Source organism: Sminthopsis crassicaudata, chromosome 3 (genome assembly GCF_048593235.1).
Source record: "Sminthopsis crassicaudata isolate SCR6 chromosome 3, ASM4859323v1, whole genome shotgun sequence".
NCBI lineage: Eukaryota > Metazoa > Chordata > Mammalia > Dasyuromorphia > Dasyuridae > Sminthopsis > Sminthopsis crassicaudata.
In genome coordinates, this window is record NC_133619.1 from 72,680,504 (window position 1) to 72,694,911 (window position 14,408).

General features: G+C 31.7%; 1 protein-coding gene across 2 annotated transcripts in view; it reads right to left on the reverse strand.

The window, feature by feature from the left end:
• CPS1 (carbamoyl-phosphate synthase 1) overlaps positions 1-14,408 on the reverse strand; it is a 165,003-nt gene that overhangs the window by 39,960 nt on the left and 110,635 nt on the right. For both annotated transcript variants that reach the window (XM_074298800.1, XM_074298801.1), the window contains exons 23-25: positions 4,883-5,024; positions 3,516-3,581; positions 2,262-2,325 (exon numbers count right to left, since the gene is read on the reverse strand). In XM_074298800.1, coding sequence (XP_074154901.1) covers positions 2,262-2,325; positions 3,516-3,581; positions 4,883-5,024 — 272 coding nt within the window. The remainder of the gene's footprint in view (positions 1-2,261; positions 2,326-3,515; positions 3,582-4,882; positions 5,025-14,408) is intronic.

Here is a 14,408-nt window from a genome sequence, read left to right on the forward strand (position 1 = left end):
CTAGAACAGTTCTTAAGTTTTTTTGTGTATTGTAGGCTCCTTTGGCAGCCTGATAAAGCTTATGAACTCTTTCACAGAAAAAATGTTTTTAAATGCATAAAATAAAAAACACAGGACTTCCAAGGAAATCAATTATGTTGAAATGCAATTATCAATCTATAAAAAAGCCAAGTTCACATACCTCAGGTTAAAAATAACTGATCTAGATAAACTTTCCTATCTCTAAAATTTTGTGATTGTATCATTATGATTTTGAATATCTACTATGAAATTCATAAATATAACATACATGAAATGAAATATGGAACAATTATATATATAGATATATATAACTGACATTAAATGTTTGTTGAATGAATAATTGATTTAGGGACAGTATTCTTTTTTCTCTTTGAAAAATCCCTTGACATCACAAAATAGTCATTCATATCTCCTTAACTAATCAATTACATCTGGTCTCATTAATGAACATTTGGGGTAAACATTTGAAGGGCATGACTGTACTACTGTTCACAGGCAAAGAGCAAAAAAGTTGCATATAATTTCTTTCTAAAGGCATATATTTAAATATAATCTGGTTAGTATCTTTAAAAATGAATTGGTAGAGATACAGGAAAGTCATCTCCCTTAATCAGCCCATTCAAGTTATATATAACTATTTTATCCTAAGTGGAATATAATCAAATGTTAAATGTGTATGTTATATCTATGAATTTCATATTGGATGTCCAAAATCATGATTTCATGGCATTCTCCTTAATTTGAAAATAACTTCTTCAATATTGAAAAAACTTGTAGGTAGGTACTCCCCTCTCTACTTATGCAAATAGCAAGCAAACTCTGCATACTTAGCAGACAATTCCATTTTCTCTGCTATCAAATTAATTAAGTTAATAATTAATTACTTAGTGGCCAACTTTATGAATATCAGTAATACATTTAACTTCACCTTTCACTGTTTCTCTTAAACAATTGACAAGTATCTATTAAGTGTTACCATGTATCAGCCATGTGCCAGGGCTCTGGGGAAAACAGAACAAGGAATAAAACAATCTTTACAAACAAAGAGATTATATTCTAATGTAAGAGGCAAGTATATAAGTATATTAATAACAAATCAGGGAAATACAACCAAGTACAAAGTAGACAACAAGATAATTTGTTGTTTGGTTAATAGGATATCAGGAAAGGTAAAAGATGCTATCTGAATTGTATCTTAAAAGAAGGGAGACAAGAGGGAGGAAGTATATTGCAGGCATGGGTAATGGATAATGGCATTTGTAAGAAACAGAGAGAAAGCAGTTTTGTTACATTATTAAGTAAAGGAGAGATTAGTTGGGACAAGGTGGTAAAGGGCTTTAAATCATGCTCAATACAGCAGGACAAAGATTTGCTCAATATCTTTTGAACAATGGAGAGAGGTTGAAATAATTAATATAAATATTTTCATAATTTATCATCTAGCATAGTGTCTTGGGTAGTATGCAATAAAATAAAATAAAATTAATAAATTAATAAAATAATTAAATTAATACTACTGCTTCTCACAAAGTATCAACCTTCTTATGAGCAACTAAGTGATATAGTGATAGGTTATTGGGGCTTGGAATTAAGTTCAAATTCTGCTTCAGATACTTAATAGTAGCGTGACCATGGACAAGTCACTTCACTATTTACAATCCTATTTCCTCATCTGCAAAATGGGAATATTAATAGCACTTACCTCACAAGGTAATTGTGAGCATCAAATGAGAATATATTTGAAGCATTTTGCAAACCTAAAAGTACTATAGAAATATTAGCTATAGATACAGATTCACTTTGAGGGAGGGGGTGGAAAAGATTTATTTTTGTCTTATGGGGAAAAAATATATAAAATTAATCTTAAACAAGTTTCTTTTTTTGTTAAATGATATGAAATTTCAACTAAAAATAATTAAGTAAACCCTTTTACTTTGAGGATAAAAAGTAGTCACACTGTGCTAGGATAAAAATTAATTCATACTTGTTATTTTATTTAATAATGTGTATAAAAAGTCATGCACCAATAAATTTGGTGCAAAGGACAGGCTTAGAGAAGAAGAGAAAGCCTAATATATTAGCTAAAACTCCTGAATGGAGATGAGTTTCTAAATGAGGAACTAAAATAATAATTTTAATAAATTTTTAATTAAAAAATGTAGTTCCTAAGTAGGAACTAAAATAGTTCCTATTCATTGTCATTGCATTTCAAAAATAATTATGGAAAATATAAACTTTACCTATATGATATGGTCCACAACCTAGCACCATCATTCCATGATCATCAAACTTTACATCATGCTCCTGAGGATGAAAAACCAAAGTCATGATTAATGTACCCAGTAGCTCTCTCACACAATTAATCATGGTTATTTCTATGTACATATCAGTTTGAATTAATTCAATAAGGAAAATAATTCATATTCTGAAAAACAACCACTCTAGTGGTTTATTTTTTCCCTTCTAATAGACTCCAATTAGCAAACATTTATTAAGCACCTGCTAAATGGTATGTGCTATGTTAGGTGCTAGAGAATAAAAACACAAAGAATGAAAGTCTCTAATCACACAATGCTGACAGTATTGGGGAAGACAATAAATATACATGTAAATACATACAATTAAATGCAAAATAATTAACTAGAACATAGTTTGAAATTAATTCACTAATGGAATCAGAAATTTTCAGGTAGAATATGGTCCTTGAACTGACCCTTGAAGGTAAAGAAGAGTTGTATTAAATCAGTGGAAGTGAAGAGCAAGTATATTCCCAGAATGGATAAGATCAACATTATTATGGAGTTCTATGTGAGAAGAAAAGAATAAAGGATCATTTGGCTGGATCATAGAATGCAGAAAAGGATGAAACTGGAAAGATAGATCAGGATGGGCTATGATACCAAGTCTGGCCTTCTGTTCAGGGGGTCTTTTTGTATGCAACCTCTTCTGTTTCTAGGAACTATAATGTACTCAGCATTTGAACAGCTTTGCTCATTTCTATAATATTGGACATCATTTGGTTCCTTTGTTGTTAGAATATATCAGAAAGTCTGGGAAACTTAGTAGATATGTATTAATGCAATTTACTATTTGTTTTTCTCCCAAATAGTCTCATTTGGGAAACTTATTATTAAGATTAATTATTATTTCACCAACTTTTATTATTTTATTAAGATATTTCATCAACTTGGTCCAGTTTTTAAGGGACAAAGGTCAAAATTATGAATATATGATCATATCTGATTAGCATGTTTGCATTTTTACCGCAAGCATCAGTAGATACCTAAGGAGTGAACAGAGATCCATTGGTTCGCAGGATTTTGAGGTGTGTAAGGAAATATGAAGGTCATTTGGTCCATTTTCTCATTATTCAAATAAGTAATTAATGATCAATGATGAAATGCCTATAATTACACAAATCCTTTAAAATAAAAGCCAGGATTCAAAACTAGAACCTAATGAACCAGGTTAGGTATAAGGTTTATAAGGCATACCTGTCCATTGTAAGTAACATAGAGGTAGTTTGTCACTGATGGATACTCTGCAGCCAGTGTGTCAATCTGAAAAAAAAAAAAAAAGAAAAAGAGAAAAGCAACATAATTAGATAAACCTATACTTATGGAAGATTAAAATCACTTCCATTCATATTCCTTTGTTTCTTTGCTACTGATTTCAAGACAGCAAAAGAAACAAAAATGTTTCTTGTTAGAAAATAGCAAGGAAACTTATTGGTAATTTCTCCAAGTATATATTACTGCCTCAGAAATAAATATTTGAAGAATATTAACACTCCCATAGATAAACAGGCTTTCAAATGTGCAAGCACACACCTCCACTGCTATTGTGAAATAGCAAGTGATGATTATATCAACTGATTATCAGCTAAACTTTCCCATTCAGTGACATAAATGAGCTAGTTATATAATCTAAGCAAAAGATGTCTGTAAATAAAGATGTCTTTAGTTTAAAAACTAGAACCCTGCTTGGATATTGGTAGTCACTGAAATAATAAAAAACCAAAAGCCAAGATATGATTAGTTATGGGAGAAAAGGATTTATATCACAGAACATGTTTGGGAAGGACAGATAAATTCTTAGTTCAAAAAGCAGGTATGCAGTCCCGTGCAGAAAAGAAAAAGAGACAGAATTCATCAAGTTTGTACAAGCAAAGTAAAGAGAAAGAAAGATAATAAATGCTGAGTGAAAAATATTCAGCAGCTGGACTAGGGCCTAAGGGTATATATAGTCCCCCTGAGCCTACAATGGAACAGTCAATGATTTTTAAGGACAAAAACCAGCTGGTAGCACTTTAGTCAAGGTAGCCCTTAAACTAATGGCAAAAATTACAATGACATAGCTAAGAAAGTTCTTGTGTGATCATCATGAATACCAGATGAACTCATTATGCTCAGCCTTATCACAATGAATACTAAATGAACCCATAATGATGGGACACTTAAAATAAAGTATTGCCCTGTAAAAAAAAGTTACTATCAAGTGAGTTAGCTATTTTTTTCATAGACTCTATATTGCAGGTCACTAACAATATCAGGTTTTTTTAGGCCCCTCTCAGCAAAAAGTATGGCATTTAGACACAGATCAGGCAAAAAAGACAAGAGCTTTTTTTTTCTTGTTTCTTCTTAAGGAAATGGCTGCTTTTAACTTTAGCCTCTTTAAAGGTGCCATAAAATCATATTTTGTAGAAAAAGGCTAATGACCATGGAGACTAATATACAAGAATGTTCAGGCTTCAAGCAGGGTCGTATCTCAAGTAGCCATTTCAAATGTTGACAAAGGTTCTTTTAAAAAGGTTTATGCATTTTACCAGAAAAATACTAGATGAGAAAATAGCATTCTTTACCTGTTTAACCCAAGGATGTATGTTTTTCTTTACCCTCAGCTCCCGGGTCTGGGCCTCAGTCAATCCAAGGCATTTTGAAATTTGCTTATCTGAGAATCCTATCTCTTTTGCCTTTTTCAGAATTTCCTCTGGAATGGAATCACTAGGAGTAACAAAAGAAAAGTTCAAAATTAGATCAAGAAAAGAAAAATGTGAGTTTCTCAATTTCCCCCTTTCCAATGACCCTTCTTTCCCACCTTCAAATATGTTCCAGAACATAATATATTAAATAACCTCTGAGAGGCTTTGTATTCCCTTGAGCTTCTATTAAATCTCTCACCTTTCTTTCATTATCAAGCCCCTGGTCTTTATCTGTCACTATCACTTCCCTTCTTATCTTCTGAAAACTTGCTTCAATTCCTCATTACTCAATTGCATCTTTCCCCCCCAAAAAAATCTCCTTTTTGCCAAATCCAATAACATTTTTAAATTTTTATCCTTCTTCTTGTCATTGTTTAACTCTATTCACCAGGCATTCTTATTTTAATTCAATTCATTTCAACAATCATTTTAGCTCCAACCATATATTATACACCATGAACAATAATGGAGATACAAAGAAAAGATGAAAAGTGGTCTTTGCCCTTAGAGAATTTACAATCTACTTCTTAAAATTCCTCCTTTGACTTCTATACATTGATTGTGTCTAATCTTTCTGCACCTTCTCTGATACTTTGTTGTATTCTTTGCTAATTCTCTCTTCTTTTGTTATCTTTTCCAATGCTTTTCTCAGACCTCTGCTCATTTATTCCTATACTTGTCCCTCCAGAAATCTTATCCACTCACATATTTTCAACTATCACCATTAGTAAGATCTAAGTGGCCTTGTTTTCTGGCCTATTGCTCCAATTTCAAATTTCCAATTACCCAGAATTTATCTTGACTCCACTTCAACTTTGGACTCAGTATATTAAAAATTAACCCATCCTCCCACCCACCCCCTTTCCCAACTATCACTTTTCTATCAGCTTCCAGAGAAGAAATAATGGTAATATCTTTGATTCATCCTTTTTCACCCTAATAATTAATTTTCTTTTTATAGGCTATGTCATATTATTAAAAAACAGGCTTTAATTTGTATAATACACTTCCAAAAGATCCATGACCATCAAAAAGCAGACACCTCCTTAAATTAATCTTGTAGTAGCAAACTCCTTAAAGTTGGCTGTTACAAGATTAATAAAATCTAAAGATTTAGAACTTGAAGGTACCTTAGAGATCCTACTCTAACGGTGAGAAAACTGAGTCCAGGAGAAAGTGTGATTTGTCTAAGATCTCATAGTGTGAGAACCAACATTTAAAACTAGATCCTTTGGCTTGAAATCCAGTGTTCTTTCAATTATCATAAGTCTCTGAGATTAATTTAAATAAACTGAGTCTCTTCTTCTTTCATCTTCTTTATTTAATTCATTCATATCTTGCATATGGAGCTAAAATGAAAGTTGTGATTTTATGAGGTATTTATTTCAGCTTTTCCTTTTACCGTGAACACTGCTTTTATTTGTGCTGTTATAACTCTTCTCTGTCAATACAGTCTCTATTATGCTACTATACTCTAAATTTCCTGCTACTTCTCTGATCAATGCCATATAGTTCCCCAGAGAATTTAATTTTTTCTTTCAAGTCCTACTTTGCATGCTTAATATTCTCAAGAATTATGTACATTTTTCCCTTTGTCCTTTTCCTTGTTGAATAATAAATTGACCAATTAATTAAGAAATACATAGTTAAGATTACTATGTGCCTGGCACTCTTAAAGATACTAAAGAAATAAGATTATCAAAAAAAAGAAAAGAAATAAGATTATCATCATTTCCTAAGGAGCACTGGGTCTTTTGGGGTATTCAAGGCATACTCAGAAGAATAAAAAGAAATTTATGAAAAGCAAAATTATATAATATTCATTCAATAAACACTTATTAAACATCTATTATAAGAAAATCACTAAAGTCCTAATAAATTTTAGATAAGATATAGTTCCTGCATTCATGAAGCTTACTGGCTACAAGTAGAAAACAAAAACAAAAAGATAACAATATAAAATGTGATGTCTCAGGAACAAAATCATTTCTAAACAGGGAGAGCAGGGAAGGCTTCATAGAGTAGCAAATATATCACACTTTTTAAAGAATGTAACTATAAAGGTAAATAGGTAAAATATTGTAAAAGGCAAGAAAAGAGAGGAGTGTGAAGTAGAATTAATAAAGTTTAGTCTAAGGGTTGGGACTTTGAACTATAAAGCAAGATTAGGATTTGAATAGAGAATAGAATGAAAGTTTTCTAAAAAGGAAAAATAGTATAACCAAAGGTTTAGAGGTTAGAAATATAAGTTATTTAAGGACAGATGCAAGGATTTGTGTTTCAAATGGAATCATGTCATCTTACAATAAGCAGGACTTTTATAAGTAACCTGCAGAGAGAAATTATAGATTCAAAGTACTGAAAAAAATATACATTTTTGGATTTGCCACTTTGTGGATTCATTTTGTATGACCATGACTATTTGTCTCAAGAATTTATTATTATTATTATTATTATTATTATTATTATTACTATTATTAATTTTCAAAGCTGTCTATGTGAAATGGAAATTCATATACATATACAATCCTCTTTCTGTGCTCTGCTATATATATATGGAAACACTCACTTTAAATTGAAAATATATAAAATTATGTTTTTCAAATAAGATTATGAGCTATACAATGAAAGATATTGTACTATTGTTCCTCTAGCACCTAGGATAGTGTCTTACATAGAGTAGGTACTTAATAAGTGATTATTATGATTATTGTTATATGAGACAGAGTGAAGGTTGATGTCACCAAGATCAGTTACTGTTGATATTAAATCTTTCAGATGGGAGTGAGGGGATTGGAATCTGTTGGAACTTTAACTTATCACTTGAGTTTGTTAGTGGATGGTATTTGGATCCCACTACCATTGCTATGAAGAAAAAAAAAGGATTTGAATTTTAAATGGGAAGATGGAAGCTTGTAAAGACAAATAAAAAAGAAATCACCTCATTTATTCCTATTTTAAGTATAAATCTTTTCCAGTCAATTTATAACTGGGCTTTCACCCAAGCTTAAAGTAGTTACAAATAAAAAGTTGGCTTAGTTAGTAAGGCTGAACCAAAATTATTAAGGCTCTCAATATGCCATGGCTTCTACCTATTTTTAATTTAGCAAAAGAAATAATAAAAGGAAAATTTTCATGAGCACTTCTGATTCTATTTTTACTGACAAGGATATGTTTGTCTTTTCAATAAATCAGCTTTTAATGTGCAAGCAGGCATTAATCTAGAGAGTGGAAATATTTAACAAACGAGGTATGACTTCCAATTGTAGGTTTTGAAAAGCAATTTTTATAAATACACTGAAACTTTAGTCTTGTTGAATCCCTCAAAAGTCACATTAAAGTTTAAATGTTTGCAAAAAATATATGTTTGCTTTTATTTTTCAATTGTAGTCAAACTAAGACTCTAAGAAATAGAGTAGTTGTTGGAATAGACAACCATATGCCACTGAAGTCCTGATACACTTCTGACTTCTTGTAGCACAATGCCATCTGTTAGAACATACTTTGTGACTTAAAAGTGAAAAAGTACCATGTCTGCAAAGGTAAAAAAAACGACTAAGAAAAGAACTGTGATAGGCATTTCTTAAACTTTAAAAGCGGAATTCCATTGTTATTTTGTCTATTTTGCATCCTTCCTTTTACTGGTTCTTTCCTTGTGAAATCTCCCTTTTTTTACTTTTTGAGAAGGTTTATTTTCTCCCAGGGTGCTATACTTACCGCATCTAACATCATTAATTCATCTTGCTAAAACAATGTTATATATAATAACACTATTATAACAGCATTACCCTGCTAAGGGGTCTAATGTTACTATGTAACATTAGACAAAAAATGGGAATGTGTGATGAAGAAAAAAGGGTTATGGAGGACATGATAGCTATCTTCAAGTATCTGTTTGGCGATCATAAAGAATAATAAATATTCTTGATACCAAAGAACAGAAGAGCAATGTACAGAAGTTGAAGACATATGAGTGTGAGGAGAATACAAAGGAGTTTCCTAATAATTTAAGTCTTACAAAGTAGATTAGATAGTAATGAGCTCCCTTTACAAGGAGTGTTCAATTGAAAGCTGAATTATTAAAGATGTGTAGCAGAAATTCTTGTTCAGTACATGTTGGATCACATGGACTTTGAGAACCCTTCCAAATATAAAGTTCTATAAAGCCACCTAACATTTATGGACTTCAGTGGGTTACCCAACTGCAAAATGAGTAAGTAGATAGTCTCTAATGTTCCTTGCAAATCCAATAAAAAGTATTGGAAAAAGAGAATGCTCATCTTCATTTTTCTTTCCATAATGGTCCTACTATACCAGCCACAGAAGCTTCCCAGAAAACCCCTAGTATTAAGAGAGGAGATCAAAAGCCTCCCAAGAAAGAGAGCAATCATTCAGAGCAGAGGAGGAAGCTGAGCTTGCCTAAGTGTTAAGGGCTCCCAGATGTCCTATTCTCTACCAATCAATAGGTTAAGAGGATTTGCATCTTCAGAGGTTAGTCAACTATGATTACTGAAAAATTGTATTATGGTGTAGTGGAACTCATTTGTAATCTATCAATTATTATTGCAAATTAACATCGTTAGGGTTGATCTTACATAACACTGGTGGTTAAAAACACGAAATTGCATTTGGGTTGAAAAATGTGTATTTATCCTTCTCACATTTATTCAATGCTATTTTACTCTCTTCTTGATCAATTCATGCCTCTTTTTTATTGTTCCTTAACCCATTAGACAAAGAAAAAATGTACTACATATATCTATATCTTATATACTTATAGATATAGATTTATATATATAGTTAGCAAAAGTGCTAATTTCTTTCAAAATTTAACTTTCCATATTAAAAAAAAAAACAAAACTGAAATGAAAATGAAAATATAGAAAAAGTAGAGATTCAGAAACAACCCTAAATCAAGGGTTCTTGATTTGGGGGTAAATTTGACTTTAAACATACATATATTTAATATATATTTAATGTTATATATTTGATCATTATGTAATTAATATATATGATGAAATAATATATTCTAAATATGTATTCAATATGTATATAAATATATTTGATTACCAATGGTTTCCATTGCAATCCTATATCTTTATATTATACATTTAAAAGCATAATTGTGAGAAGTGTCTATAGCTTTATTAGACTGCCAAAGTAAAAGTCTCGAAAAAAAATTTAATAAGTTCTGCCCTGAATAAACAGGGTTCAATAGTGTTACCCTATGTCCAACTCCTTTCTCTACTTTTCCCCATTCAAAAATGTTTACTTTGAAATCCCAACATACTCCCAGTATTCTTCTGTTGTCCCATCCTCTTCCCTTTTTCTTATTAGACAGGAAGATCTTAAAAAGTTAATTTATTTTATTGCTGTATTAGTGCTCCCAAGCATAATACAAGTGTAAGAGATATGTCCAGAAAAAGACACTTCTTTTAGCAAAGGAATTAGCCACAAGTTGCAATATTTTAAAGTACTAATTGGGGATTTTTTTAGCATAAAAGTTGCAAATTATAATCTGTAGTTGATTGTTCCCACCACCTCACTTTTTGTGAATAGTAAAGAATAGGAAACAAAGTAGATGTCCATAAACTGTGAAATTGCTAATTTTGGTACATAAATACAATGGAATATTGCTGTACTTTAAGAAATTATGAATATGAAGGATATAGGAAAATTTATATGAATTGATATAAAATGAAGTAAAGAGAACCAGAAAAATAATATATATGATTTTAAACATAAATTGAAAGAAAAACAAAAACATAAATACTGTTCAATTATAAGAGCCAAATTTGAAGAATTGCAAATGCAATTCCCTTTCTTCTTTATGGATGCCACATTTTAACTGCTTCATATTAAAGAATTGTAGCTTTCCAGTTGATGTCTTTTCTTCAACTCTCTCACTACTATCAAAACTGTCAGAGTAAATTACTTAAGTGTAGGTCTGTTTGTCATGTTTCTACTCAATAAATTCCCATAGTTCTCTATTACCTTTTGAATCAAATACAAACTCTTGTGATTGGAATTTAAAGCTTTCACAAACTGGAACTTTCCTATCTTTACAATCCCCTTACACATTGCTCTCCTCCATTCATTGATGTATAGCATACTCCAGTGGCTTAGTCATATTGTCCTACTTACTATTTGTCCCATATAACACTCCATTCTCCAATCTTTGTCCCTTGGTCCAGGGACCAAGCCTAGAATTTTCTCCTTCACCTCTTCCTCTTAGAACTCCTGATTTCTTTCAAGATTCAGATCAAACATCACCCATATATGAAACCCTTTTCAATATTTCCACCCCACTCCTGAGGTTCTAGGCTACTAGGGTATCTACTCTGTTTATATCTTGAATGTTTGTATATTTATTTTCTCAATAGAATGTAAGTTCCTTGAGAACAGAGACTATTTTTGCTTTTATGTTTTATCAGCTTTAAGCACAATGCCAGACATTTAGTAAGTACTTCAAGATATATAAATTATTTTTATTAATTGAATTCCAACCAGTTACATGTTTAAATGCTGCTATTATAGTTGCTCTCTAAGTATAGGGTGAGTTACCAAGACAAACATATGCAATCATGTCGCTGGTTACCTTAGATTGCATAGCAAATATTCCATCAGCAACATGAATATGAGCACAAGTTCCAGGAAAAAGATATTTCTCAATATTTAATTTATATACAATCTAATACTCTATGTTTTAACCTCTAAGATTTCACGAAATGAAGCAATTGATTCCATTTCCCTGTCTCACAAAATAGATGCTGATGCTAACTCAAACAGCAATTAGTAAAGGCACAACCAAGCCAGACTTCCCCATTCCAATTCCAGTTGTCTAAGTATGAGTGAAGGGACTTAACCCCAAGAAAATAAGTGTATTGTTTTTCTATATATTTCACTCGCTTTTATCTGCCACTGAAAAACAGAGGACTGTCTGTCATTGCATTACTGACAGAGAAAGAAAATTGGCTTCATTTGCAGCTCATTCTGATATAAAACTATTTTGTATCCCATTATAATAAAATAAAAGAAGAGATAGTCTGAAGACACGATTCATTAGCCTTGGGCCAGCGACTTAAATAAGGTTAAGCCTCTTCATAGTCAAACATGGGATAAATAATCTTACACAGGTGTGAAGCTAATGTACCAATATGGAAAATCAAATACCTTTTTTTTCACCAGCCTGAATTGGGAAGCCCTCTGATTTGCCCGTTCTAAAAAGAATCTGATCTTTAAAACAAGCATACAAGCAAAGAACAACAACAAAAACCAGCCTAGGTAAAAGCTGATTTGGGGACCATGAATTTAATATGCTGGTTGGTTTTTTTTTTTTATTTTAAGTTTAAATGAAATGCTCATTTTAGAATAACACAAAACGTGAAATAACAAAAAAAAAATTGGAAATGTAAGCCTTGAATTGTAAATGAGAAATGTTAAGCTGAATTGAGTTTTAAAGACAAATCATAAAGTGTTGCATTCATATCAGAATGCAAATTTTAGAACTATTGTTTCAAGGTGAAATGTGATAACTGATTGGAATGTATTCATGCAAGCAAACATTGTATGAAGATATATAATATGTATTCATCTTTTTTATATCTTTATATTGCAATGTCTTTGTCTTGACCCTTAAATACAAGCACATAGACAGAAGGCACACATATGTGTGCGTATTTATTTGTTCTATAACCACCAATGTTGCTACATATTGATAATAGTTCTTCTTTGATTTCCCCCAGCAGCTTTCCTTACTTCATAGTTCAAGGGCAAAATCTTCAAAGCTTACACTCTCACAATTCCATAGCTGGATTTAAACAATAAAATGATAAAAGAACAAGTAGCTATGATTCTAGCCTCAAAAATCTTCTTTTTTCTCAATACTTACCCACACAAAATGACAGCTTGAATTTTTAGAAGGGAAAAATGTTTTAAAACTAGACAATCAGACATTTACACACTCTGCCATAATCATGTAATGGTTAGACAGTGTTGTTCAGCTCCTACAGAGCTCAATCTCCAGTGAGCTCTATAGTTTATAAACAATACAAGTCTCTCCCCTCTTTCTCTTTTCAGTTTCCAATGTAAATTTTGTTGTTGTTGTTTAAAATTCTACCCTGTCATCTTTGAAATTTTATCCACTCACACTTCTTCAATAATAAATGATAAAAGGAAATGGAATAAATTCTCCTTAATGAGGAAATTTTCACCTGGCATAGAGGAGCTGGGGAAATCTATTAACTGACTTGAGAAACGCCTGCAGCATTGCAATTACCAAGGGAGTCAGTGTACTTCACACAGTCCTCTCTTCCACTTGACTGGCTTTTATCTGATCCACCAACTCACAAGTAATGCTAAACAAATTTCCCTCCAGATTGCACCAGCTCTAATGTGAAAATGAGCACTCCACTTGGCCTACAATTATTGGATGGGGTTACAATTTGATTATTATACAGGGTATTTTTTTCAAACCTTCCTCTCCCTCCCCAAGCCAAAAGTTGAGGGAAACCTAGGATCTGATGTTTGCTTGAGAGAGAAAGAGAACTGAGTAAGATATCTGAAACCCATATAGATATATGTTGATATAAATATATTCTACTCCCTACTTCCTCAGTAGCTTCTTCCAAGAGATTTAAACTAAATTCACTGATTATTTCTGGTATTTCACAAGCTTTAGAAGAAATGGCAATTACAATGAGGAGATCGATGTAAAAGTTGTTTATCTCTTTGTCTTTTCTTTTAAGGAGACAGATTGTTTCTTCTTTCCCAAGAGAAATGCAAAATATAACTGTCAAAAGTAGCAATAACATTTAGAAAGGCAGGAGATATAAAGCTAGTTGATTGTAGTAAATGCCACCCTTTCCACTATTCAATTTTTTTTGATGATACTATGGTTGTATCTCCATAGCAGCCATGTACAGAGGGCAACATTCAGTCCATAATTTTGATCTTTCATGTATAGGTCACACCATATCAAGATATTTAAAAAAACATAGCATCTGAATTTTTTGACTATCAATATATTTTATTTAGATTGATCAATTAACCTTGCTCATAGATCTAAATGTTTAACTGTGCTATGACAGGTGTTGTTTTTTGTTTATTTGGTTTTCTCTGAACCTATACACCTTGAATATCCACATTAATATTCCATTAATTCTGGGTTGAGGGTGGAGAAGGAATTAGAAAAATCTCTCCATCTAAACCCTATAGGTTTACCTATAAAGCAGATTAAGTTAATTTCTAAACACCAGCTTTAGATACTTGATCCTTATTAAAACACAGTGAATTTACTTGGCACTGGTTCTCAACTGAGCAATGTTCCTGTATGATTAAACATCTGATTCCGTACTTATTGTAGTCAGATGCCTTGCCCATAATAGACACTCATAAGTGATTGTTG